General features: G+C 44.0%; 1 protein-coding gene across 13 annotated transcripts in view; it reads left to right on the plus strand.

Moving 5' to 3' along the window:
• Window positions 1-27945, plus strand: part of RC3H1 (ring finger and CCCH-type domains 1) — a 59969-nt gene that overhangs the window by 1497 nt on the left and 30527 nt on the right. For 8 of the 13 annotated variants that reach the window (XM_021404037.1, XM_021404040.1, XM_021404039.1 and 5 more), the window contains exons 2-3: window positions 19987-20355; window positions 27397-27517. In XM_021404037.1, coding sequence (XP_021259712.1) covers window positions 20122-20355; window positions 27397-27517 — 355 coding nt within the window. In that variant the 5' untranslated portion in view covers window positions 19987-20121. Of the gene's footprint in view, window positions 1-14258; window positions 14440-19986; window positions 20356-27396; window positions 27518-27945 lie in introns of those variants that run through there. The other 5 variants (XM_021404045.1, XM_021404047.1, XM_021404038.1 and 2 more) reach the window with 2 other exon arrangements.

A 27945-nucleotide genomic window follows, 5' to 3' on the forward strand; every position in this document is an offset into this window, starting at 1 on the left:
ACCATGCTAGGAAGCGAAACACAGATGTCAAACTCTGCATCTATGCTCCATTCATGCCATAGACCTCTGCAGAGCTGTTAGGTAGCTCTGTTAGGTAGCTGTTAGGTGGCTCTGCAGTACTCTGATGCAGAACTTAACCTCTTTTTCCCGTTCCTGACCTCTTTTTCCCTTTCAGTCTTACGGGGGGAGTGGTGTTAGCTAGCAAACTGTAAATTTCTGCATTTGTGTTAGAGGTCAGTGAAGCTAATGAAAGCCTTCCTACTTGTGTAAATAGCCAAGCATGCCTAGGAGGACTGTGCACGCTCTTGGCAGTTTCAGTGCTTCGCTGCTAGAACCATAGACCTTGACTTTCTTTAGTCTATTAATGTATGGTGTGGATATGAAATTATGGTTTCCACTAACATAAATAGAAGCAGACTTTATCAGATAGGCACCTTTCTTTTTCTGTGCAGTTGCTTATAGCTTTACCTTCCTGTTCTGCCGAAGCAGACAGCGTGACGGGTTGGTTTGAGGGGAGCTTAGAAACGTGGGTACTGCCGTCGTAGTCTATTTTGACAACCAGAGTCTTGAGCGGCGTGGCGTGCTTGTCAGTCACTTCTGAGCAACATTAACGGAGATGAGAAACAAAGTTATTTGCATGTTTTCTGCTTTTTATTTTTTATTTTTTGGTCAGCGTTGCATCCGAGCTAGTTTAAAGGAAAAGTGATTTGGAGATTTGTAATATTACTGAATGCTCATAAAGATACTAAAATGTTTCTGTGAGCGGGTAAACGTGTGAATCCCGCAGGTGCGTACACCAGTATGTCAAGGCTTAATTGAAGGGCAGCTTAGGACATATATATTACCGTATAACAGTACACGATCAGGTGAACAGAGATTAACAGGATTGTTTTCAGAAACCTCTGCCCTGTTGCCAGTGATTCATCAGCAATCTGGGCGGAAACCACTCTTAAACTTGTTGAATTAAGCACTGCAGATGCTGAGATTCAACAGGCAAGTGTATTGAAATTGCGACTGAATTTCTGTATATTTGATTCAGAGGACTTGGATGATGATGACCGTGATCACCCCTGATAATGATGATGCAGAGACTGATACCATGCTTTATCTAGGGTCTCTATCTCCTAAGTAACCACTGTTGCAAGGAGGATGCTTTTACAGTACTTAAAAAGAAGTACTCATCTGCATTTACACTCACAACCACGCATCCACAGTGTCTCAAAATAGCTATGGAGCAGCCACTATATGATATCTTATAAGCAGAGAATCTTTTGTAAAACTAGTTAATTTTTTTGAAGAGACTGTTTACTGTTGAAAATTGTTCTCTCCAGCGGATTCAGTGAATCATTTGGCAAATAAAACTGTGGTTTTGTGTGCTGTCCCCTCAGCCCCCCAACCCCAAAGTTGGAGGATGGCTGTTTGCTGGAGAACCCCAAGCAGTTAGGCCAACAAGTCTGACTCAGTGGGGAATTTGTAGTTTGAATGCAATGCCTTGAACTTCATTTAGTAATGAATATTCAGCTATTATACAGAAATAAGGATATAATATACTTCTGTTGTGAAAGGTTTTTGTGTAAGTGTCCTAATCTGGCTGAAATTTCAGAGTGACCAAGGTTACTTCTGTGTAGGGTGTATTACAGTCAAGCAATCTGAGGTCTGTAGACTCACAGTAGCCGAGAAAGAAAGCCACAGATATTTACTTGTGTTACTTTCCTTTCTGTACAGAGACAGTTCTCAGTGTGTGCTGAATTGAGTGCAGTTCCCATCACCTACTTCGGCCGCTTGTTTTTCTCAAGAAGTGCTTCTGATGATATTATCTTCTGCATCGGTTTCATTTTCTTAGTTACCAGTACAGTAAAAGCTGAAATGGTATTAGATTTCAAAGGGCTAACTGATTTCTGATTTATTATTTTTTTTTAATTTGTGGAAATGCGTAACTGGGAAGAAGGTGAGGAAGCCCCATCACATTGTTGTAAGTAGATTTTCTGACATAAGACAGCTGTCTAGTTAGAGTTGTTTATGGAAATAACTTATTCTGTGGTACCAGGTAGAGAGGAAACCGACTTTTGTGTTTGAAATATCAAGAGCTCTAGATTATTTCTTCAAATTAGTATTGTAAGGAGCAGCACCACTTGTACAGTTCTCTGTACAGGAGTAGTTAGAGGAGTGTGCTTCATGCAAGGTTTCTTCTTTACCTGGAGGTTCCTTTTTAATGTAGTAAGAAAGAAGGTGGGTACACGTGGACTGGGGTGACTTGGCAGGTACAGATGGTTTGTTGTATACCCGAGCAACATAGTTTGTGCGGGCGGGTTTCGGGAGTTTGCAGGAAGGCCATCAGCATCACAAGAGCAGGTGTTTCTGTTACCTTCCAGGAGGTGGTAGCTCCTGGCTGAGGCCCAAGCTTTGACTTGTGAGCAAGAAACTGTTGCCTTATTTAGAGGAAGAATGTCACATCGTTTGTTTAGCTGCATTTTTCAGCACCATCCATTGACAGCTGGAAAATCTAAGTACTTTAAGTCACGCAGAAAGAAGGGCTGGACATCTTTTACAGACTGATACCTGAAAGCTGTTGCTCAGCATGCTGTTCAGGAAGCGTAAGGGCCACATGTAGAGTGGTGCAGAAAATCTCTGTGTTGCTTGTGTGCCTTTACGCTGTTTTATATGGTGTTAGTTGTGCTATTAGTAAAAGAGGGATCAATAAGACCATTGACAAAAATCTTCTTGTGAGAGGTGGTTGGAAGGAGGAAAGAGGAGTCAAGGGAAGAGGTTTTTTTTGACAGAAGAATTAAATTTTTCCTGTTTTGCAATGTAAGAAGTGGAAGGTATTCAGTTAAACTGAAAAGTGTTGTAAGTGGAGCAGGAGGAAAGGAGCCAGTCCTTCATTTGTTTGGGGCGGATCGTAGCGTTGCGGGATCGCTCTGTAATTTGAGACGTGACAGAAGGGAGAATTTGAGTCAAAAATGGGTGACACGGTGGTAAGGAGTCCCGAGTTCAGCATTTCGAAAGCAAGAGGGTTAATTTTCAGTTGTTCATTCCAACCTTGGTGTCGCTAGAAGCTGCATAGAGCCACCTCCACACCACTTCGTTGCAAAAAAAAAAAATCTTGCAAAATCAGCGTCGTTATCTTTCGCATAAAACGCTGTTCCTTAATTGCACAAATTCTTAGAGGGGGTGAATATTGTGTTCATCTGAGACTGCTGCCGTGTGATTGCACTTCAGCTACAGGACTGCTGAGGAAACAGAGTGCATGCATGGCTGCAGTAACTGAAATACCTGCTGGTCTGGGAGAGTCTGCGTCTTGTAGGTCATGCCTCATTCCTTTTGGTGTGGTTTACGTTTGTTTTAACAAAGCCTGATTTATCACACCCTTTCTCTGTGCCGGTTTAATGTATGTTTTTAGTAATGATGCTTTTTAACTGCTGCTTAAAAGCAGGCTGTTATGTTGAACGTGCAGTCCAGGCATTCCAAGTGGCACGATTTTTTAGGATGCTAAAAACCTGCCAGGATAAGCTTTGAAGGGAGAGGTGCAGTTGTTTTTAAGTCTGTTGTTTGTTACGAACTTCTGGTTGATCAGCTGGTGGAACAACAGTGTGTTCAGCCCAGTTTTAAAGGTCTTGTCGGAGTTTCCTCTTAAAATCACAGCAGTTACTTCAGTTAAAAAGGTGAGCAAGCTGGAAGGTTTTGCAAATCAAACTTTTAACTTCCCTTCTGTTTTGAAAGGAAGCTTCTGGTGGAGAAGTGGGAATCTTGTCTCTTTAGTATGCATTGAAGGTCTTCAGGGGCCTGCAGGCTAATTATTTTTGATAAATCGTGGCAGGCAGCATTGGTCTGCAACTCAAATTTAAGAGCTGTCTTTTGAGGCGAAAAGAGTCAGGTTGAAGGGAGGTATTACAAAGCGAATGAATTGAAATTCGTGCCGAGGGGGATGGTTTTAATTACCTACTTCATAGTAAACCAGCTTCTTTGCAACACTCCCACTGTTCAGTAGCATTTTTCATTCTCTGTGCTTTGTTTTTAGCGTGGATGTTATTCATGCTGACCTAGTCCTCTTTTTTTTTTTGTAGCAGTTGTACATGCATCAGTAACTCTTCCATGTTTTAATACAACGTTTGCGTAATATAAATCCCTTGTCATTTCCTTCAGAAGTGAGAGTTAAATGAAACTTTGAACCGTTGACTCTTGCTCGTCCTGTAAGTCACATGGTTTGGCTGCTTTTTTTTCCCCCTTCCTTTTGTTATCAGTTTGGAATTGAAGTCCTTCAGGTGCTATTTGATGTTTGGAACCTTACAAACAAAGGAAAGTGCTAAGGGTTCCTTATCCAGTGTTTGTATCTGTTGAATCTGGTACTCGCAGTACAGGAAGACTGAAGTGGTTTGTGCCCTTTTTCTAATTGCATGCCAAGACGCGAGAACTAAGGATCTCGAAACTATCAGCCACTAATTCAAAAGAAATGGCAGAAAGTGAGTTTTGATTAGCTTCCATGGCTCTCTGAACTTGTGACGTCCTGCATAAACGTTATTTAATGAATGTTCATAGTTCTGGCAGTTACGCAGACCTAATGTTAATTAAATCCCATTTCTGGATGGAAGACGTTCTCCTGATGAGCCCAATGAAGCAGTCTTCTCTGTTTGTGATGGTTCGTGGTTTAAAAAGGGCTGAAACAGAGATGTTACAAAATCAAACCTGAATTTTGTGCCACGGTTGGGTCTTCCAAGGACTGTGAGGAGATAGAAAATACCAGAATGCTGTCCTGCTTCACGTGGAAGAAAGGAAGAACGTATATGTGCTGTGAAGCAATTCTCAGCCTCCCCCCTCAATGAATGGAACATCATCACAGCATTCGGGGTGTGTTTTCTAGCTTGCTTGGAGCTTGCCTAGGTGAATAGTTTTTGAGCCCTTCTGCAGCAATTAAAAGATCTGCTCTACGTGGCAGTCCGTTAATTTTTTTAGGCTTGGCTGAGGAGCTCAGGTGTTCCCAAGTGAGAATACTTAATTGACAAAGTACCCCGCTGTAAACAGCAGAATGAATTAAATTAAAAATGATAAATGATAGTACTGAAGCTGACATCGGTCATCTACATTGATGTGGGTAGACATTAGCATTCAAAAGCATTTTTTTTTTTTAAGGCTAGAATATGGCTAGCTTTTACTTACAAGCTTTTATGTAGCAGCTGTAGAAGAACAGTAATTGTAAGTTTTACTCGCTTTATAAAGCAAATGTGGATTTTGTTTCAAAAATAGATCAGGACAAGGCCGAGTCTCAAAGATGACTAATCACAAAGAGAGCTTATCCCTCCCATGTATCTTTCCAAACTTGAAATCACTTTTCTGTAAGGGTCTTGATTTGGTTGCCTGCTTCAGTGCTCTGTGGGTTTTTTTGTGTGTGTTTTTGGCTTTTTTTTTTTGGTCTGTAACGATCTTTCTCTGGCGTTGCCTCCTTTCCTTCTGAGTGTTTTGTTCTGCTGCGAGCCACTATTCAATTCAGCTAGTTAATGAAGGTAACAGAGATGGCATATTGCTTATTAATTTGGTTGCTTTGACAATCCAGGATGGGTTGTTTGGATAATGGAGCGACCATGGGACTCTTTGTTCTTGAACTCTGCCGCGGTCTCCCAAAATGTCCTGGCTTCCTCTGGAACCGGTGAGAAGTTGGGAAGCATTGTTCATGGCACGCTCCCTCGTGACCACTTTGGCCGTTCCTGCGAATCTGAAAGATAAAAATAAGTTAGGTTAAACTGGCTTGTTGGAATGAGCTGGTAAGTTGGATGAGAGGCTGCAATTCAGGCTGCCCTTCCTGTTAGTGAGTCATTCCTATTTAATTGCGTGAAAAGGCCTCCTGTAGAACTAATTAAAAGAGATCTTAGTAGTGCTGCAAAAATCTCGCAGTTTGGTTAAAATGGTGATTTGTTACTTTACTCTCCCTTGATTAACCTCCTTAAAGATGGAAACCTGGCTACTATGACTTATTTATAGGTGATGCATACGACAAGCAGAAAGAAAATGTTAGTGGGTAAAATGAGCGTTAGCTAGACTTCGGTTGCTTGGATGAATCCCGACTGTTTTACGTGACTGCTTTGTTGCTATTGAATTCTGCAGCAGAGTGTGAGCCATCAGAGTTGTCTTCTGAACTTGGTAATGCTTGTGCATATTATTAATCTCTTGTATACGTGTTCTGTCACATTGTGACTGTTATCTGAAGGTGTTGCTTCTATGATATCTTTTTCATGCTGCTGAGCTTCTGTGCGTTGTACTTTGCAGAGAGCCATTTTCTGACTTGAGGATGGCTTGCTTTGTATTTCCCCCATGCTTCTCTCTTCTGAATCATCTATTTCGTTTGCCAGGTTTAAGGGCATGTTTGTGTCTGGATCTGCGAGGAGCTGAATAACTAGTTTCACATTGATAACTTAGTGCACAAAAATGGTACTGTGGACAAAGTACACCAGAGAGCAAAAAGGCACGGTTAAGTTGGTACTTTTCACGTTAAGGACTTGTATAGTAATAAGTCACCTTTGATTGCCTGCTTGAATTATGAGAATAGCCTTTCTGTTTTGGCCTTGTGCTCTGAGAGCTGCTGATAAAGGCTGACTTTAGATTAGAACAGGAGAGCTCCCTTTTTCCCAGTTATTGCCAGAGTTGCTGAGGCTAACGTTCTCCCCAGGCACTGTAATTACTGCAGGGTAGCTTCCAGAGGGAGAGGAATACGTGGCAAAATGTTTACATCTCCTTAACTTGCTGTGTTCTGTCTTCCTTCTGCAGCATTTGCAGAAAGGAATGAAGAAAAATAGAACTATTAACATGGCATAAAAACTGGCAAGGCGCTTGCAGTCTGCTTTTCTTTTAGCTTTTATTCCTGCACTAGGTGTATCAGAAATAAATGAGCAGGGTTATTCTTCATTAAGCATCAAAGCCTCTGCATTGCAGTTCGTCGAAATGAAATATTTCCACCCCTGTTTCTTGGAGCCTGAGGATTTACATGGGTTCGGCAACCAGCAGTCTGCAGTTGGCTTTTGTGCTCAATTCCTTTCTCAGTGGAACTTCTCAGTCAAATGTTTCTAACAAAACTAGGCACGAGGACTGGGTGGGGATGTCTCTGGGTGTGTTCCTGAGGAGGAATTATACGATCACAGTCATTTATATGTGGGTTTCTGGATTCACTAGCCCAATTTAGAATAGAGTAACTTGATCTCCGTCAAGCTGAAGCCTGGGTATGATTTAGTTGATTTCCGGGCATACCTGGATGGAAGCCGCCGCAGAAATACATGGTGGGTGAACTGAACACCCGGGCATTCAGGAGATAATGGCGTGGCTGTCGTGTTAGCCCTGCGTGACCAGGACGGGGTGTGGTGTCCGTGTTGCTCACCGGGCATCAAAACGATCACAGGTGTAGCTTCTCTTATGTAAAATCTGAATTCAAACCACATTCCATTGTGTCTTCCTGTGAATAATATGTGAATTCGCCTGCTAAATAAAAATGGAAGCTGCCTTGTCCCCTCGCCCTGCCCCCGGAGAGAGGGGACAAACCTCAGACCTTCATCTGCTGGCTCGTGTGACAGTAATTGGGAGCCTTCAGGAGGGGAAGTGAGTGACAGCGGTGCTTTCCTTCAAGCCTCACCGATAAGTTCTAAAACTACATTAATGAATTAGTGTAGATCTCGAGGAGTGGGAATAAAATCAATCATGCTGCTGTGATGAGCCGGTTTGAGAGCTGCCGTTGCAGAATGAAAATTGACGGGAAGCCTGTGAAAATCCAGTGACTGAAGTATGCTAATAAACACATTGAAATGCTTTGTTCCCATTAGGCTTTGTGTATTAAAGAAAGGAATTCCCAGCCCAGCTGTGATAGCTCCAGTAGTCCTGCTAGAGGCAGCTCTGTGGGCAGGCTGGCAGCGGTCGGTGTTAGGAGCTCTTGGTGGGCTGCGACCACTTCAGGAGCAAAATCCTTAGCAGGAGTTAAACTTGAGTTAAAACACTCAAGTGAATTACAAGGATGTCAGGCTGAAGAGCTGCTCTGGTTTTCTCCCAGAATCAGGTTCATTAACAGAAGTCTCCTCTTTGCTTTTAAAGAATATACTAGTTCAGCATGGCGTGAAGAATTCTGTACTTTGTGCTAACTGAATTAGAGCAGTAAAATGTGTGAGATGAAGTGTCCTATGTATTTTATTTTCGTCATTCTAGTTGCTGATGCTGCTAGAACATGGTGGTAGTATGTTTTCAGAGATGAACAGATCCTCTAATACTGAACAACAATATAAACTGAGAATGGGAAAATTATTTTCCATGGGCTGCTCCACTTGCATCAGTTCTATGCTAAACAAGCAGTAAATGAGAGAACGTTCTTCTAGAAGAAATGTGTGTCTGTAGCAGAACTGCATTTACGAGGCTGGCGTAGCAAAAATCATCAAGTTGGTAATGGAATTTTAATAAGTAACTTCCTGGGATTATGTTTTACCCTTTTGCTTGGATTATTTTCAAGTTATGTAACTTTAAACCTTTAAAACTCGGTTTATAATCCCAAACCCTTATTAACAGGATATGTCATACTCTTTTGTTCCTATTTGAATTCAGGCTCCTGCCAAAGATAGTTACACCTCTCATCCATTGCTGATAGGAGGAACCCTGGGATGCTGGAGGCTTTTTTTGTTGCTTTTTGTTCCCTTATACTAGGCTGTCTTGCATGGTTTGGTGTACTTAAATCAAAAAATATCAGGTAGTATTCTTTTTTGTGGTTTAGCTCTGAGGTGTCTGTTGTTGGATAAGAGTAAGTGGTTGATGGAAATGCTGAGACTTAAACCTTCTTGTTTCCACTCACCAGAACCACACAAGTATTGTTTTTAGTAATCTTACAAAGCTGCAAAGAAGAGGCACTATTTATAAATCTGGAAGGTGAGACTAACAGCAAAGCAAAAAAAAAAAAGTTTAAGTGTGAGGTTTTGTTTTTTAATAATGGCAAGTTACATGAAATACCACATTCAGAAGGAGTAGCTTGCCCCAGGCTATTTCTGGCCTCTGGGACTGCTCTTTTTAGCAGTTCTACAAATTGAATCACCGGGTGCCAGTAGCGTTAAAAGCAGATCAGGCTCAATTACACTGTGAGTCAGAAGTACCTGAATTAACCTGCTTTTCAGCAAAGGTTGTGTGACTCTCCGACTGGTATTTGAAGTTTTCTAAGCTGTGTGTGCGTGGTAATTTAAAACTACTTGGAAATGTTGAGCAGGTCTGTCTACGTTGCGCAGTGTTTGACTTTTTTTTATAACCAAACTGTGCTTGGGCATGGAGAAAATCTTGGAACAGAATGTTTGACTTCTTAAATTGTTGTTGTTGTTTTTTTATGCAACAGTTGCAACAGAGCTGAAACTCTCCAGGCTCCCTGCCATTACTGCAAGGAGCTGCTGCTCAACCTTGAATGACACCGGAGTCCTAGTGTGGACAAGGTGGTTAATGAGACACAATGGCAGCCTGAGTCATGGAAACGAGCGCAATACTCATCTGTGAAACTTACATTCTTTATCTGAATATTCCCCCTGTTATTATCAGTGAAGCTACTGCAGGGGTTGCCAGAAGGGGGTATCTGGCTTAGTTTGGTCTCATTGACCTCTTTTTCTGCTAGCTACTGGTGTGTTCACACGATTGCTTCTGCCTTTGCAGCTCTGGTTGTAGGAGCAGTGAGAGAACTTGAGGAGATGTGAACTGCTACGGTGTTCTGTCATCTTCGGCTAGCACTGTGCTCAGCAGGATAGCCATGGGGAGCTGAAAGGGTGGTGTGGAGTGTATTTGCATGACTTGCACTCTCAAGAAACATTGATTAAACATAGATGGGAGGCATTGTTGTTGATGCATGGATTACATTGTGGCCTTCCAATACTTGAAGGGAGCGTATAAACAGGGGGGGGATTGATTGTTTGTGAGGGTGGATAGCGATAGGACAAGGGGGAATGGTTTTAAGCTGAGACAGGGGAGATTTAGGTTAGATATTAGGAGGAAGTTTTTCACACAGAGGGTGGTGATGCACTGGAACAGGTTGCCCAGGGAGGCTGTGGATGCCCCGTCCCTGGAGGCATTCAAGGCCAGGCTGGACGTGGCTCTGGGCAGCCTGGTCTAGTGGTTGGCGACCCTGCACTTGGCAGGGGGGTTGAGACTCGATGATCTTTGAGGTCCTTTTCAACCCAAGCCATTCTATGATTCTATGATTACTTTGTAGGTGGGCTTAGTATAAAGGAACAATTCCATTAATTGCAGTGAGTTCAGCGTTGCATTTCTCTTCTCATCGTGCCAGACTGCTGTTGTCAGTGCTAGGATTTAGTACGGTTTAAGTATGTAGTTAAAATGTAGCTAGTACTTCAGATGTCATTAAATAAGTCGTGCTTTCAAAGTCTGTTGCCCTTGTCCTTACACAATAAGCTGCTCGTGAAACTGCATCTAAAAATTTCATAAAACTGCGCTGATGCAAAATGTGGCTTGCAGTTGGCCTTCTCCCTCCTTTCTTCCTTTATGTTTCCAGGACTTCTTGACCAGTTAACCAAGCTGGAGCAGCTTTGGAGTCTGTAACGAGCTGACATGGGACGGAAAGGGATTTGGTTTTGACAGAATAAGGTCCCTGGTATAGATGAGACAGATGTGTCAGGTGTTGAGCTGGCACATGGGAGGGATGTGAGAGTGCTGGGTAGTGGTGCTGCTGCTTTGCTGTGAAGTGGTTCTGCTTTGCACCAACATAAGCTGTGCTCAAAACTGCACTGAAAACACCGACAGGTTTAATTGATGTATTTAATAATCTGTCTTCATTGATTGTGGAGTTAAAATGTAAGTCTGGGCGATTCAGTCCTCGCAGGGATAAGATGGTTAGCCCTTTTTAGCTTGTGAGCAGCGCAGGTAATTATCTGGCGTCTTAGTGGAGATAAGGTTCTGTAGCTGCAGTGCTAGAGCTTAACTGGAGACTCCCGTTTGCAGGCTGAGGCTGTGATTTGGTCTTTGTTTGCAGTGTGGGTATTTTCAGTCAACAGCTTCTAACAGTACTCCTGACGTGGCAAACGCAAGGAAGCTTGAGCTGTGAGCGGGGAGAAAAATGGGGGGAATTCAGATTACACTCTGTTGGCATCTCCTCGGTCTGCCAGCATCTACTTCTTGGAAGCGGTGGCTGTGATTGTGGGGTTGTGGTAAGCAGAGCAGTGTTTTGACTACTGTTCTCAAACCTGTATCTCTCCTGCAAAGTTGATGGTGCCATGCAATCTCATGCTAATGAAGAAATGATACCACATCGTTGACTGAAGAAGTGCCTGGAGTAGAGCAGCTGAAATCCTGAAGCTGATGGAGTTCAATACTTCGGTCTCAAAACCTTTGAGAGAGGAGGGCAGAACACAGAATAGAATTATGAGGTTCTGGGAGTAAAAAAAAAAAAAGAAATTCTTTCTTGTTAGGAATTCCTGCTATGATGAAGAGCGTGCCAGTTCACTAGGTGCTCCTTTGCCCTTTGAAATAACATCACAGTAGTCTAGAGATAGTTTTGTATACAACAGAAAATAGGAGATCCCTTCTTTTGATTGTAAAATGAACTCGTGGATTAAAACATGGGCAAGTATGCAGTGCTTCCATAGGTTTCTGTTGTTTAAAAATTCACTACTTTGCTTGACTTGATGCTTTTATTAAATGATGTTTTTGATGTTTAAATGCAATCTTCCAAATTAAAGTGCGTTTGGAGGTAAGTAGAGTAACCGAAGCTTTGTTAGAGACTCCTGTTATGTAAACAGTTATGAACACGAGGCAGTGTGCTGTCTACTTTTAAGTGAGGGCAGCACCTACTAAATGGGGAGAAAAAACAGCTCCAAGACAAGGAGCTAAAAAGCTCGAGAGGAACTCCTGACTCCACGTTTTCAAATGGGTACTTCTCCTTGTTTTCTGAAGCCCTGGGAGGTGCTATGCAGTGGGATTTTTACCTTGACATTTTACCCTTTTCAGCATTTCATTGAAACAAATGCGTGTTTGTTGGTAGAGTGAATAGCATGATGACAATTTTTTTGTGAGAGCTGCTAGCCAGACATTGCTGCTACCCTTCTGCGTCTCATTGTTTCATATTGCAGCGATAGCACGGCTGTAGCTGTAGTGCTACTGCCATCAAAGCACAATTACAACTCCTGAATCAAGTTGGGACAGAAATCTGACTGGAGAGTGGGCGGCAAACAGCACTCTTCATTTCTTTTTGTATTTTTTTTTTTTTCGCCTGCTGTTTCAATGAATCATGCTGGGTCTTCACTAAATGATTCATATTTACTTGTAAAGGAGCTGTAGCGGTGGTGGGGTTTTGGTTCCCTCCCCTCTTTTCCTATATTTACTTTCCAGTTATGGAACACCTATAGTAGTAGTCAGGTTACTGTAGATTTCCCTGCACGAAAAGGGATGATACAGGCTTTCATGAGTTTGATCTCTGATAGATTTTCTCATTAGCAAATGCTGGTTGCTAATGCCATTGACTTTGATATGTCAAATTGCTGGAAGATGTACAGAAAAAAATGTTCCTCTTAAGCAAGTTAAGACTCTCATGTACCTGTTCTTTGGGCAGTGCCTATGCAACTGAAGTATTCACCATCTCCACTTTACTACCTGCTTCCAATCTCTTTCTCTTCTTGGAGCTTCCTGCTGCTTAGAATACTTTTCAGGTGAGGTGTTTGTGTAGCCAGTTGGTTGCCCTTTGTTTCAGTTAAAATGATGTGTTGGTTGTGTAGTTGCTGTCCAGCCGCATTTCTGCATATCTGTGTTTATTAGAAGGTTGCATTTTCATATGTGTATTATATATAAAAATATATATTTATATATGTCTGTTGCAGTGTAGGCTTTTGTATAAGTTCTGCAAAATATCATAGGAGAGAACAGTCCCCCTGGATGCAGAAACTTTAACTTCTGTTTCAGTCTCCTGGGATAGATAAGGAACTGTCCTTACTTTCCTTCCCCGTGTCTTGCAGGAGGCATCGGACTCGGTAGTTTCACAGTGTGGCTGGCTAGGGGCACATGCATTGCTTCAGCATTAGCTCTTGGGAGCAGATCAGTGTTTGCCATTCTTTATTTGTGTGTTCAGAAGGCAGCTCGTCTAACGTGGGTCTGCTTCTGGATGAAAACGTGCTTGGTTGCCATCGCTTCTGGAGAGCAAGGCCGGTGGCTCTTGGTATTTGTGACCAGTTGAACCGAAGGCTGCCTTCCGAAAGCTGCTGTGGATATTTCAAGTGCTTTTTGTTGTTAATCTGGTCAGTTCTTCTCTGATTATTTTCTTCTTTAATTCTGGTTTAATCATTGCACTGCTGTGGATAGTCATCTGCACTGAAAAGTGCAAGAACACCGAATTTGAAGTGAACGTGCTCTGCTTGTCTGCTCTTAATTCCCTAGCTTTAGTCATCTGTGGGTTTGGGGCTCCTTATGATTGGTAGAAAATTTTTCCTAGGTAATAGGCCGTGAAACCATTTGCTGTTAAGGGTTGGTCGCTTCCCCTTTCTTTTAAACGAGCTGTGAGAGATGTCCAATACCAGCCAGAAGTTACAAAGTCAGGCACGTGCATCTTCCCTGAGAATGCACTGCTGGGGCCGCGTGCAGGAGGCGCGTGGGGCAGTGTGAGCAGGGACCTCCTTTCCACACACACTGGCTTCCAGTGTGCTTGATCCTGATGGTACAAGGCTAGTGGAAGAGGGCAAGAAGTCAAGAAGAAGATTTGCTTCATTCCTTTTGTTTTTTTCTCCTGTGGAAAACAGAGTAAGTAACTTTGGTTGAAGTGCTGCCGTCCCTAGGAAGACATTAGCTCTTGCCTCACAGGATGCTGTGAAGTGTAAATCATTGCAAATTGGTTTTAGATGCTCTGTGGGGGAGGTACTTGGATAGAGTTGTGATATTCCCCTCCACCCTTCTCCCTTGTGCTGCGACAAGCCAGGAAATTGCACATGAGTATAATGTCTTGACCTTAAATGGCCCCATTTTCCCAGGGAACTTTACAGATGACCAAAAAAGATAATTTTGAATGAAAGCCTTCATTGTTCAAACGTATTGCTGAGGATAAGAGAAAGCAAACCTTGAGTCTGGTTTAACTGAGCTTCAGTGCTTTTGACACGGAACTGCGATGGCGTTCATAAATCGCTATTACTATTCTGTCACTGGAGCCTGTTGGTTTTTACGTGGGTTGGAAAGAAGAATGGGACGGTGTTACACACAGGCTTCCAGGATTTGATTGGGGCGGGAATCCCTGCGTGGTGTTGCTGAGGGCTGTGCTGGGCCAGCGCTGGGAGCTGGCCCAGGATGGGCATGCGCGCAGCAGGGCAGGAATGAGGAAGTGAGGCACTCGCCGTCTCTTGAGGGCGTACAGCAGAGTTTCAGAGAGCAAAGAGGAGAGCGGGGGAAGAACTCAACCTGTCAGAAATAGTCTTCTGGACATATTGTGTTAGTGTTGTTCATGGAGCTCCCCAGGCAGAGGTAAGAAAGAAGGCTTTTCTTCTGCCTTCTGGTGAGGCATGGGCTTTCTCTGTTTCTTTCTTCTTTCCTTTTTTTTTTTGTTTTTTTTCTTTATTTCCCTGGAGGCTTTTCAGTGGAACTAGATACAGAGAACACTGGCCAGTATTTGTCCTGTTGTTGCAGCCTGTCTGGGTGGCTGTGTGCTGCTGGTGTGTGTGGCTTCAGCGTGCCTGTTGGGAACAGCCTTGTCTGTATAAACAACTGATTACTTTTGGCTGGTCCGCGTTTCCCAGGGGCCAGCTCGTCAGTTTTTTTTTCCCTAAAATGAAATTCAGGACTTGTTGAAGTGTTAGGTGCTGTGCTTCCTGTTGGGAAGGAGAAGAAATACATTTCTGCACTTTCAGAAGCGCCGTTTATTACATAGTGCATCGGATGGGGAGAAATACTTACTTAAAGGTGCTTTGTGAAGCACTGGTGAATCTTGGGGTGTTTGTGTGGCAGTTGCTGGGTAGGGCTGCGCTGTGTGCATCTGCTTCCTTTTATCAGATAGATATTTCACTGTTACCTGTTCCCTTCGTTTAGGTTGATTTGTTTTTCATCTCGAGTGTCAGAGGTCTATTCGTGCATCACAGAACCAGTCCTGCATCTTTGGCTAGGTTGCTCTTTCTCAGAATTTTTTTATTACTGCCGAGGAGCAAGAGTCTTTAAAAGAATTAATAGAGTGGTGTATGCTTTATTAGATTAAACTATAGATCGGCCAAGAGCCGTATTTGCTTGAGCAGATCGGTTGGCACAGCTGTGTTTGTTTTGGCAGTGAGAAGCTGCTTTTGCATTAAGCTTTGCACTAAATAGGCTTACTTGTACGTTCGCTGGTGCGGGAAGTTCTGCTTGTTTTGTTTCTGAGACTCAGCAAAAACAATACAGCTCCAGGACCAGAAGGAAAGCAGGCAAGAACGGTTACTATTATCCAGAATTTTGATGCGCAAATGTCCCAAAGCTGACGTTCCAGGGGTAGGAAAGCTTAGGGACGTGCCATAAAGGGAACGGCGGAGCAGGTAGTGCTTTGGGGTGATGCATATCCTGAAAGGGCAGCAGCGGAGCGGGGTGCCCCGTAGGGGTGCTGAGTCATCTGCCTCCAGCTGACACAGTGCGAGCACTGCGGGCTGTGCGTGACGCAGCGCACGTGATGGGGCTGTGCCCGGACAGGTCGGGTTCAGCAACGAGTTTGTGAGGGACACTGGGACTTGGTGCCTGTGGGGAAGGACTTGGGCAGTGCAGTGTAAAGGGAGTTGAATTTTAACTGAAAGCAGAAGGGAGTTTTGCAGCGTGTCGTTGCGTATGAAACTTGATGCTGGTCGATAATGGCATGAGGCATTCTCGAGTTTGAAAACGTCTTAGTGTCAGGGGTTGGATCTGCAGAGCTTTCTGGTTATGTGTGCGAGGCCCTGCGCAGCACGGCCGGGCAGGAGGCTGCTCCCTTCCACGCGGTCTCATCTCCCCCTGAATCCCAGGCAGAGCTCGGATCTCTGGTCTCATTGCAGCCTGACACTTCCAGTAGTAAAACTCAGATGGAAAAAAGAGGCTGTTACCTCTATTTAGAGAATAGGTGCATGGTACAGCATCAAACAGGACTAGCAACTGAAATAGAGCTGATTTCCAGGCAAGTGTACTCGCTGTTTGGCCTGAGATCTGTGGCTTAAGAGCAAACAGCAGCCCCCGTATGAAGTGTTAGTAGTTAGAGTAGTGCCTGGTATTTGATAGCGTGAGTAAAAAAATATAAAATAAAATATTGGGAGTTAATGTGGGAAAGAGAATAGAAAGGGTGAGTTAAAAAGTCTGAATGTTATGGGGAGAGGCATTTTTTAATACGGGTTTGTCTTCATAAATGGTTGCAGTCTTAAGTTTTAGTCTCAGGATTTCATACCTCTGGCTTAATTCGGGAGACTTGTATGAAACCGTCTCTTTTCTGTTGTTTTCTTGTAGCTTGTGTTTTCTCCTGTGTTAGTTCTCTGAAGCTAGAGAATACTTTGTTTCCCGTTATTTTCAAGGTTGTAGCAAGTCGCAGTGTTTGCAAAACCCTATCTCTTACCCAGCCTCTCTTCTTACTGTCTCGCCATCTGCGTGCCTTGTTTCTGGGCGAGATTTCTGTTGCCTTCCAGCTCATGACCCTGCTTGGTGCTGTGGCTGAGGGCCCAGCGGTGAGCCCAGGCAGTGGACGTGGGCAGCTGTGGAGGGCTTGGTTGGGGGCCAGCCTGCGTTCGCACGGCTCAGAGCCGCCGGGCCCTGCGATGTCGTTCCCACCATACACGGCATTGGAGAAGCTGAGCTCTGCGCCGAGCAGCTGGGGAGATTTATTAGCAGATCAGGGCTTATTGCTCAAACAGCTCTTCTTTTCCTCTGTGGGGAAAGGTTGGCTGGCTCAAGCCAGTTAGCCATCTGTTTCAGCAGTTAGTTAGACCGTGCAAGAGTAGGTGGTTTCCTGAGGTTTCTCCCAGCCGTACTTTCTATTGTCAGCGCTACCAGTGGCCTTCCTCTGACACTGAAGCACCAGTCTGGGGCCGCAGGTGCTGCGTGGGGGAAGGCTCCTTGCAGCAAGGGGCTGCAGGGAAAGCCTGCTGCAGGGAGGGGAGAGCTGTCCCCTGCTGCTCCTGGACTCACGGCGTTTCCACTGCCGGCTGGGGCTTTACGTGTGTGTGTGAAGGCCCTTCTAGCCCGGCTGGCCAGCGCACGCGAGGACAGTTCTGTGTGCTGTGCTTGGCTGTGAGCTTTGCCTCCTTTCTTATCCAGGCCTTCAAAACCTGCCCTGATAAGAGATCAGCGATCTTACTAACTGTTCCCTCCCTCCCCAGTGAGGAAAGCAAAAACTTTCCCTAACGTTAAGACTGTAAATAAATGACCTATTTTGTTATGCTGGTTTTCTTGAGTGGCCGGACGCAGGAGTATGAACAACGTGTCTGTTTATTTTTTAAATTAATTAACTCTTGTGTTAAAGTATGTCAGCTCTCCTTTTTTCCAGCTGAGAAACCGAGATAGCGAAGTCTTCATGTCCACATTTCCTTCTGTGCATCGACAGCGCAGTTTCACGTTAGCATCTGGTTTTAGGTTTTCTCAGTGAGTAAAAAAAAATGGCTCTTTTTGTTAATGCCTGGATTGACGTAGTAGTTAATAATCAGTGATTCACAAGGACTGTTCAAATCATTTCTGTATTGGAGAGGAGCCTGGGAAGTTGTTGGTGGATTTTTTAATACCACGGTGGTGGAAAGGAAGCGATGTGATTCAGCTGTTAAGCCGTGAGCCTCAAGTGGTATTTCACAGCGCAGCAGAACGTGCACTAGATTTACGATGCTGGGTGCTGCTCTTCGCAGAAAGGTTTGGTGACATTTCAAGGTAATACCTACTGCAGATTCTAGGTGGGATACAGAATACCTAGGTATATTAAATAAATAGAAGGGAGAGGCGTGGAAATAAATGCGCTGAATTTTCAGGCAGCTAGCTCTGTTGAGTAACTGACGAGTGTAAATGTTTTCTTTTGCGATACAGTGATACCGTGGTAATGGGATTGATTAGGCTGTCTGCTGATAAGATGAAAACAAACCATTGGATTGCTGGTGGAGAGGTCACTGAGAGGAAAAACAAGAAATGGAGCGTGTCTGCTGGCCGTGGGATGCTGGAGTTGGGCTCAAACAGCCGCAGTGCCTCTGCCTCAGTAGCACCAGGCTGGGCAGTGCTGACCTGCTATTGATTCCTTGTTGGCTGCCTGACAGTGGCCCTATGGCACTGTACATCTTTTGATGATAGATGTAATTATTTTTTTTTCATTAGCTTTAGAACTAAGCTATAGATACACTGTTGAAACGTGGCTAGAAGCTGAACTTGTAACTGTTCATTGTTTGCCTTGGCAAAATGATGTTAAGTGTGAACAGCGTTGTGCTAAATTCTGGAACAAAAGCCCGAGGCTTTTCAGTCTCTGTTTTGGCATCACATTTTTGTTGCCATTTCAAAGTGCTTTGATTCTGAACTGCACAAGTTCTAACCTGAAGTTTCTTTTTGCCTTTGAGTTGTGTGTTTGGTTTTTCTTAAGCTAAAGTTTGTTAAAAGGTTGCTGGGTTTGCTTCTATTTGAATAGATAATAGCAAGCAAGTGCTCACACCTTAGCACGAAACCTGAACCGGTGACTTGTGGAGAAGTGGTTGGCTTAGAAAAATCTGTTTAGTAATAGTTCAGTGTGACCTGGACTGGCTTCTGCTAACTTCACTGATGACAGAAAGCAAGCCAGGCATCAAAATGTTTTTTTCATTACCAATTTTGCTTCTGGTAATGATTCTTTTCATATCACTTCCTCTCACATTTACTCTTTTTTATTTCCCATCATACACATGATGTAGTTCTGCTTTTATTTAATTGTTTTTCTTCGGAGAGTTTGTCTTACCTTCCATTCCCTTACCAGTTGGTGATATCTGGTTCTCCTCTGCCTTGCTTCAAAAGAGGCAAATAAGAGAGCCTGGGCGGGGGGGGGGGGTGTGTCTTTGTTCTGTTATAGTGTTTTGGTGACTTCTTCAGCCTATGTACTTTCTTGTCAGGCAATTCATGCTAGAAATCAGGGTTGGAAAAGGGTCTTTGAAAAACAGTTGTGTCTCTTACAGTTGACAGTGACTTCTGTAAATTCTCGTTGTGTTGGACAGACTGAGGGCAAGCTATCGGTGCAGAATTACACTCAGTGATGCGTGGGGATTCCCAGGGTATGGGAGGTGTGCCCAGATAGGTCCATACAGGATAATGTAGCTCCATATAGAATCATAGAATGGTTTGGGTTGGAAGGGACCTCTGAGACCATCTAGTTCCAACCCCCTGCTATAGGCAGGGACTCCTCCCACCAAACCAGGTTGCTCACAGCCCCATCCAGCCTGGCCCTGAAGGCCTGCAGGGAGGCCTGCAGATCAGCTGCAGTCTGGTGATGGTGTTGCAGCAGTTGTGCATGGTACTGCCAGGCACTGTGCGTGATTGTGTTGCATGCTGATGGTGTCTGACCGTAACCCTGAGCCATTCATCCGTCTTCCAAGGCTGTGGCAGCTCAGGTGCTTCCACAGAGTCATCGTGTGCCAGTCCAGTGCCTCTGAACTTGGGAGGAAGCTTGCTTGTCGTGCAGCTTTTGGGTGAAATTATTGAAACTTTTAATGAATACTTGAAAAAAACGTTTTGGTAGGATCGATACAGCAGCGCTTGAAAAACTGTCTCGTTTTGATTCAAATCTAGTTAGTGCTAATTGGACCATTTGTAAAGACAAACGTAAAAATTGAAAGCTAATTAATCCAGCCGTGTGTCTTTGGTAGGATAACTATCTTGATTTGTTTCTTTTAAAGATGGATAAGAGCAGAAAGATTTAAGTGTCTTTTCCAGTGCCAGATCATAGCTGGAATTAAAACAAGTCATGACTCGGTCCTCTATTTAATGTCAGAATTGCACTCCTAGTTCAGCTACACCTCTCCAAGTGGTATTTACGTAGCACAGAGGATTTCAGATGCCTGTTCCAGTAGAGAATGCTAATGTTATGTTTCTGTTTTCTTTCAGGTTATGTTTCACACTATGTGCTGACTGTCTGTACTTACAGAAGATATTTAAAAGCAAACAGACTTTTTTTTCGAAGATTTTGATTCCAGTGGAATCTGCTTTAGATTTTTGTCTTGTCCATTAACTCCTGAAACAATGCCTGTACAAGCTCCACAGTGGACGGATTTTCTCTCCTGTCCAATTTGCACACAGACTTTTGACGAAACGATCCGGAAGCCCATCAGCTTGGGTTGCGGCCACACTGTCTGCAAGATGTGCCTCAACAAGCTCCACCGTAAGGCGTGCCCTTTTGACCAGACCACTATCAACACAGACATCGAACTTCTTCCTGTGAACTCGGCCTTGCTGCAGCTAGTGGGTGCTCAGGTAGCAGTGCTTTTTTTGTTCTCTCTTCCCGTGTTATCCTCTAAAAAGAAAGAAGAGAAACGGTTAATGATTAAGGAATGTGACTGCGTAGACACCTCTTTGGTGATTACAGGTTTTGAGCCAGGGCGTGCTGTAGACAATATGACTGGGACAGCAGCTCAAATCTTGCTTCTGCCAACCACTGACTCACTTTGTGTTGGTGATTTAGTGTAACTGGGCTGTCACCACAAAGGGCCGGTTCTGTTCTCTTCCTTCTTCCCTAAGTTGTATTTAGCCGGACTCTGCTGAAAGGATGAGCTGGATCAGGATCAGTGAGCTAATCTGGTGGAAAGCCATTTTTCTTTTGTGAGCAGGTTACTTGCTGTACCTGATTGACCCAGTGCATCTTGTAATCAGGTGCCCCAAAAGCAGGAAGGAGAGGGAAGGAAGTGGGACAGACCCCTCTGGTAGCAACCTTTGTACCGCCTGATGTTTAATTTGAAGCTGAGCTCTGAAAGTGTAACTTTGTGAGCTGACACGTTAATATAAACTCACATAGGTGAGTGGGGGAGGCTGCCCAGGACGTCCTTTCTGCTCGAAGGTTACTCAGGGGTCAGCTGAATTGTGATGGACCGCATGAGTAGTCCTGCAGCACTGGCAGCCCAAGGAAAGGGTCAAGGATGTGGCCTGTGGGAAGCGGGATCGCCCCGTTCATCAGTTGCAGCACAGACTTAAATTAGTGTAAGCTTACCGTGGTTAGTTCACCAATAGTTTCTTGTGACGTGTTTGCCAAGGCTGGACTGAATTGTGAAGTAGGGGCAAGCAGGGGTGATCGTGTCTACCTTATGAGTAAGGACAAAAACATAAAAGGAGTGCGGATATCTTAGAGTGGCCATTGCTTTCTGTTTTCTGCTCATCTGTCTGGATTCAGCTGAGATGAGGAGGCAGCAGAAAAGCCAGGGATGTGCACAGCTCATGGAAAAGAGATGAGCTGTGTTCCGAGGAGCTATAAAAAGAGGAAGCTATGATGTTGCTACGATGCATCTCGTTAGGTTCTGTGACTTACATCCAGATGTGGTTTTGCCACTTCTTTTTTTCATTTGATTTATTGAGGTGTGCGGCTTATTTCTTGTTCTCTTGCTGTGTACTGGTCTAGAACTTGTGTCAGAAGATTAAAAATTGATTTCTGTTTCTCACTGTACTGGTGATTCATCTCACTCTGCAGGAGAGGGTAATGAGTCCCTGTGCTTCCATTTCTGTAATGTGTAGATGCTGCCATCTTTGAAGAGTTTCCAAGCATTGTGAAATCTGTGGGTGATGCCATGAATATTTTTCATTCTCTTCCCCCTTCCTCCATTATATATTCCTCCCTCCCTCTCTGGAGTTTCAAAATTAATTGCAATCATATCCAGACGTTCACACTTACAGTAAATGTTCTGCATTTGTTCAGTTGTTTTGTGTCCACTTTACATAAAGAAGCTATATGATAGCTTAAATTAGAATTTCCACAAAAAGAAGTCCTCTGGAATGAGATGGAAAATCACCCTGCCCCCTGTTACAGGTAATGGAGAATTTTATTCTGGTTTTGCTAGCTAGCCGACCAGAATTTCCTCATCTGTTTGTGCATGAGGTATGAAGAAGAGTCTGGTCAGTATTTGTCTTGAGAGCCCTCTGAACTCCAGGTTCAGACTTGAACTTAGTGGTGTGTTCTTTTGGTCTTCCTTCTTCTATCTTAAATTTCACGTTGTGAAGATTGATAGAACCTTGTTTCATCATGTCTTTAAAAGCTGCAAATGCCACCAAAGGAGACTGTACTCTCTTCCCCTTTGGCCGCCATCCATTCCTGTATAGATGCTGCTTGCTGCATTCTGTTAACTAAAAATAATTGGTGATCTTAGCAGGGTTTTTAGTACACACATGCACTTTCCCCTTAAGATAAATGCGTACACACACTTGCAGCCCCCAGATTTCTTAGTTTCAGTGAGCATATTCCAGTGCTTTAACTGGAATCAGCATTTAGTGTAATTCACCCTCCTTTCTCTTACTTTCCCTTCCCCTTTCTGGCACTTCTAGGAGTGTTTACCAGACTCTGGAGTACTATAAAATAATTGCACTACTTTTCTGTGAAGGGCAGGGAAACAGTTGCTTTTTTCCTCTGGTCTCTCTTTGGACTCACTTTACAAAGGGGAAAAAAAAAAAAAGCTTGGCTGAAGGACAAAAAGAGTACAGAGAAACTATGTTAACTTTGAACTCTGTCCTTTTAAGAAGATGGGCTCTCTTTGGTATACATCAACAAAAACCATCCGTGAGCAGCAAGCCAGCTTATGAAATGAGTAGCATCATCAATCTTCATGTGGAACGATTTTCTTGTTCCACTTGTTGGCTTAGTGTCAGTAGGCTGTACTTGCCTTTAACCTCCCCTCATCTCCAGCAAACCCCTGTGCACGTGAACCTGAGCCCGTGAAAACCTGTAATAATACTGTATTTTTAAATGATGAATTCCAACCAGGCTTCATTTTAGAAGGCAGTACAGTGGAACACAGTTGTAGCTTTTATCTGGGGGAAAAAGAACAGCTTGTTCTTTTCCCTTTGGGGAGGCTTTTTGGGAAGTACACACACTTGTAAGCGTTGTGTGCTTTATGCTGGAGGCAGAAGAGAACGAGCAGTTTGAAGAAACAAATCTATTCTGCTGTGACTGGCAGCAGTGATAGGATTCCAGGACAAGTCACGTTGGCTGGCTTTCACACAGGCACAATGGGTGAAGTAAGCAGGGAAAATGGGCTACATTTGTCACGTGGGCACCAAGAGGAGCAGCGCCTATTTCTCTGGCAACAGCATTAACTTCCTGAAGAGTTAGTTCCTCCAGCATTGAAGAGTGTTGGTTTCTTCTTTGAATTACTGCCTGTTGGTCAGTTTTGGCTCTCCCCATCATTTTCCCATGATTGAAATTGTTGCCCGGTTTAAAGCCATACCTGATGTGAAAATGAGTTGTTCTGCTTTCCTGCTGTAGCGTGGTGTGCACCAGCAGTGGGGACAAGGTGTGTCTGGGGCAGTGGCAGGGTGGTACAGCACACACAGAGAGATGCAAGCAGCAAGGGAGGGGGGGAGAAGGGATTGTGAGGGGAAGGTGACAGTTATTAGCCCTGAGAGAGCTGGAAATAGCTGAGCACCTGAGAGCTAAGAGCATTGTGAGGAAAGGGAGGGACAATGGTCTGTAGTATAAACCCAAAAGGCTTTATTAGAGCGTTCGTAGGATGCGTTCAAAACTTCTTAAACTTCTCAGGTAGAGAAGAAATCTCTGAAGCCAGTTTCTGATGGAATTAAGATTTGAATTTGAGCTACTCAAGCATCCACAGATGACTCACCATTATGTGAATGCTTGCAGCATTCACCAGGCCAGTGTTTTGGTGGTGCACGGTCATGGATCTGTCATCTAATTTCTTCCCTCCTCTTTTCTGTGGCATACTAAACAGCAGTGTTCACGTTCCAAACAGGTGGTGTCAAGTGGCAAAAGTTCCTGTGGCACTTTAATTTCTATTGTAGTCTCTTGTGAACGTGATAAATACAATTCCAGACGTTAGGCAATGGAATCATGTGGATGGCGAGAGAGTGTGACAGCGTCCTGAAGTCACAGCCCATGAAAAAGGGGAAGATTACCATTGCAGAGCTTATATTACCAGCTCACTGGGTAATTTTGTATTGTAGCTTTTGGTGAAATGAGGTGCCACAAAAGAGGAGCTTTCTGCAAAGAAGCTATCCCTGGTGAAAACTCTTGAGGAGCTGAAGACAGTAGACTAGTGTTGGTTTGAATTTTTTTACTATTTCTTGCTGACAGGAGGCAAGATGCACATTCGCAGGAGGAAGAGAATGGGGGAAGACAGTTTTCAGACCACACAAAGAGGGATTTGGCCCGCTCAGCATGTTTTTGTTCTGTGCAGTTAAATGTCTGATGGTAATTAGTGACAATTCGAGCCGACATCCTTCACGAAGTTACAACGAAATCGCCGGTTCCAAATCTCTGCCTGGTAGGAGCTGATGCAGTGGCACGCTTTCCTGGTCACCCTTCTCACTCAGTCACATCCTGCCTCCTCCCACAGCCCCGCTGCCATTCTGCTGCCAGGAGCCCTGCACTCATTGCCCAGGCAGATGCACGCAGAAAGAACGCAAGTTGAAAGTAATAAGGCATCTGAGGTTATTCTTGTTCTCCGTTGGGAGACGTCTGTGAGATTATGTAAATGTACTTGCAGTGAAAACTGCGAAGGGCGTGGTGTCTGAGAAAATGGAATATTGAACGAGGATGAAAATGGTGAACTCATTCTGCAGGGCATCTATTTTGAGGCTCTCGAGAGGCATTGTAAACAGAAGGGACTGTGGTGTGTCCGGCATGCTCTTGAAAAGATATTTTGAGAAGGGGAAGTGAAAATGCTTTGAACTTGAGTGATTTCTCAGTTGTTCTCCAGCAACTGTTTGCCAAAGCCGGAGTTAACATTCAGCTCTCATGTGACTTTCATAAACCGTGGCTGTGCCGCTTTAATCTCGGTCAGCGCTATTCGTACGGTCGTCACAACTCTACAATACACGGGGAGAAATCCTGGAACTGCATACAGCAGTCCCAGCCAAAGGGCAAATGACCCGCAAGCTTCGCTGTAAGCTGCTTCATCTTCAGTGGCGTTTTGTGTGTGAGAGGAAAGGTATTTTCATCTCCTGAAACTCCTGAAACCACAAAATAAGCATCTTGTTTAATTGCTCCGTGCGATGCTCGCTTCGGTTTTAAGATGAACGTTACATCTCTTCTGAGCTGCTGTTTTGCAAAACCGTACAGCTGTGCAGGGCTCTGGGATTTTAAACCAAAGCTTCCCTTGTGAAGAGGAGAGACGGGAGTGATGCGCGGATACGCAGTGTTGAATCGCTTCATTAACTCTTGGCAGGTTTTCCTGTGCCATCTTTCTCCTGGGACAGGGGAAGCTTTCTGGGAGCTGCCTTGACGGCCCTTGTGTCTGGCCGGCTGCGCTGTGCTGCGTACAGCATTCCAAACCGCAGCTGTGACTGCGTGCTCAACCAACCCTGCCCCATTCCAGGCTGAAATGCGGGGCCGAGCGCTGCTTCCTGCCCCGGGGCTGCCCCAGCCCGCTTCGGAGGCTGCTGCTGTGATGCTCTGCTTGCATGTCAAGTTGCTGCTGCTGGCACATTGCGTGCTTGCAAGGGTACGTGGGAATTTGGCAGAAAATCCATTCCAGCAGTAGATAGGGCAGGGGCTGCCCTACAGGGCACCGTCTGTCTCGGCGCAAATGCATGAGATGCGTGTGCTGTTTGATCAATGAGCCTGTTCTGCTCGTGGAACTTCCTGACAGAAGCAGACTGCTAAAATGGCAGCAGCTTTGAAAAGGGGGTGGAGTGTTCTGTGAACATGAAAGCCAATGTTGAAGGTGCTAATGCGTGTTTCCCAAAGCCCAGTAATCCAGTCCAGCTGAGGCTGTTGCAGTTGAAACAGTTATGGCTGACCTCTGTAAAGCACAGCTGCAAAATCCTCTGCTCAGAGCTTTTTTTTTTTTTTTTGCTTAGAAACAGGAAAAAAAATCCTTTACAATTCAACTGTAGTCCATGGAAAGCATCCAGGCTGGCCTTCCTGGCTTGCTCTGATTAAATTTGTTGTTGTTTTCCCCTGTAAGGGGTGTAATAGTGTCAGATGCGTCCTACCTTGGTGTTGTTTTGGGGGTGGTATCAACTCTCCTAAGTGTTGCAGCCTGTATGTTACACTGGGAGACTTTTTATTTGCTCACCAACTTTTGAAGCAAAAATGACACAGGTAATAATTTTGTCATGTGTGTCAGAATGAGCATCTGGCACAGCTGGTCGTCTGGGCCTATGGAAGTGGCATCCTCTAACTGGAGCAGATGGCTTTCTACAAAAATCAGCATGAGAACTCCTGTTCATATTTATGGTGGTGAACATACATGTATTTTACTGCTGCCATCGTGATGGCTTTATACGTGGCTGTATTGCATGTGAAGGTTGGCAGGTTCCTAGCTGCCTTCAGCTCAAGCATTAAAGGCTTGTGCTTTTAGATTGAGGTTCATGTAAGCAGCTAGATAGGATTAGCATTATGTTATTGCCAATGGGATGGGGATTGAGTTGGAAATAATAGAAGTCAAAGTCTGAGGTCTATTTGCACTTCAGTAGCACATGCAAAAAAAGCTGGCGATTAGTATTCTGAGAAATTCCAGTTCTTTATGTTGTCATGTATCTACTGAGTTGATTGCTGAATAATGTTGTTTATGGGCACTAGTACGGCGCTGTACTGCAACTCCAAAGCTGTTTAAAGCAGTAAGAATTTAATTGGAGAAAGCAGCAAAAAAAAAATAATAACTTTGGGGGTAGGGATCCAACATGCCTTTGAGAAATGCTGGTTTCTGGTGAATACCTGGAAGAAGAGAGAAATGCCGTAACCAAAACATAATGAAAATAAAACCAAGCGTGGCCTGTGATGTCAGATTAATACTTTGTGTTCATACAAGCTGTGTAGGATAACATCCTCTTACTACTTGATTAATTGGGTCTGGGCAAAATACATTGTGAGGGTGGCCTATTGTATTTGCTGCTAAATCTTTCTCCCACTAATCCAAGTAGCTCAGTTCACTTATCCCAGGATGGCTGTAGAGCTGTGAGGCCCTGGATACAGATCTGCACTTTCCTGTAACTCCTTGTTCATCTGATCTGTTCTGTATTGGGTCATCCCGCTTTGGGGATGTCTCAGTGTGCACGTGACTTGAGCAAAAAAATTATAATTGCAAAAAATGCTAATATCTCTTGTCATGCTTCTGTTTCCCATCAGCCACCAAATAAAAGAAATCTGATAGAAAAATCGTAAATTTTCTGCGTATTTTTCATCTTGTTTTTAACGGGTAGCTTTTGGCCATTTGTTCACTAAGGCTGAAAAAATTGCTTGCTAATGTAGAAAAATGCAGAAGAGAAAGAAAACAGGAAATGCTTGGTATTAACAAACTTAATTTGGGATTTGTAAGCATGGCTGCCAGTTACTTATGGGCATTTGTCATCTCTCTTCAGGTTCCTGAGCAGCAGCCAATTACTATATGTAGTGGAGCTGAAGATACCAAGCATTACGAGGAGAGCAAAAAATGCGTGGAAGAATTAGCATTGTACCTCAAACCACTCAGCAGCGCAAGAGGTAATTCCTACATGGGTTCCTTGGAAAATGACAGATGGAAATACCACGCGTGGCAAACTGTTCAAATGCCTGTTTAGTCTGCTTGGGATAAATGGATATAGACCTTGTTTAAAACCACATTGAAACCACTTTCCTAAGTGTTACGGTTATGTCTTTACTTAGGGGAAATAAATAAAGTCATTATGTCAAAACGAATACTGAGAAAAGGCTGAGGTATTTGGCCTTGGTGAAGGAACTCGAAGCAAATCAGGTAAAAATAAAAATGAATAGTTTTTGACTTCTGCTTTGCTTTGAGGTAACTGTAACGCAGCATGGTTGTGGCAGAGGGAAAAAGCTGAAACAAGGAAGTTACTGGATATGGAGCATAGAGGAGAAGTAATACTTTGTTTATACAGGATCATACGCAAGAGCAGGGTCAGTGAATAATC

Source organism: Numida meleagris, chromosome 7 (assembly GCF_002078875.1).
Source record: "Numida meleagris isolate 19003 breed g44 Domestic line chromosome 7, NumMel1.0, whole genome shotgun sequence".
NCBI lineage: Eukaryota > Metazoa > Chordata > Aves > Galliformes > Numididae > Numida > Numida meleagris.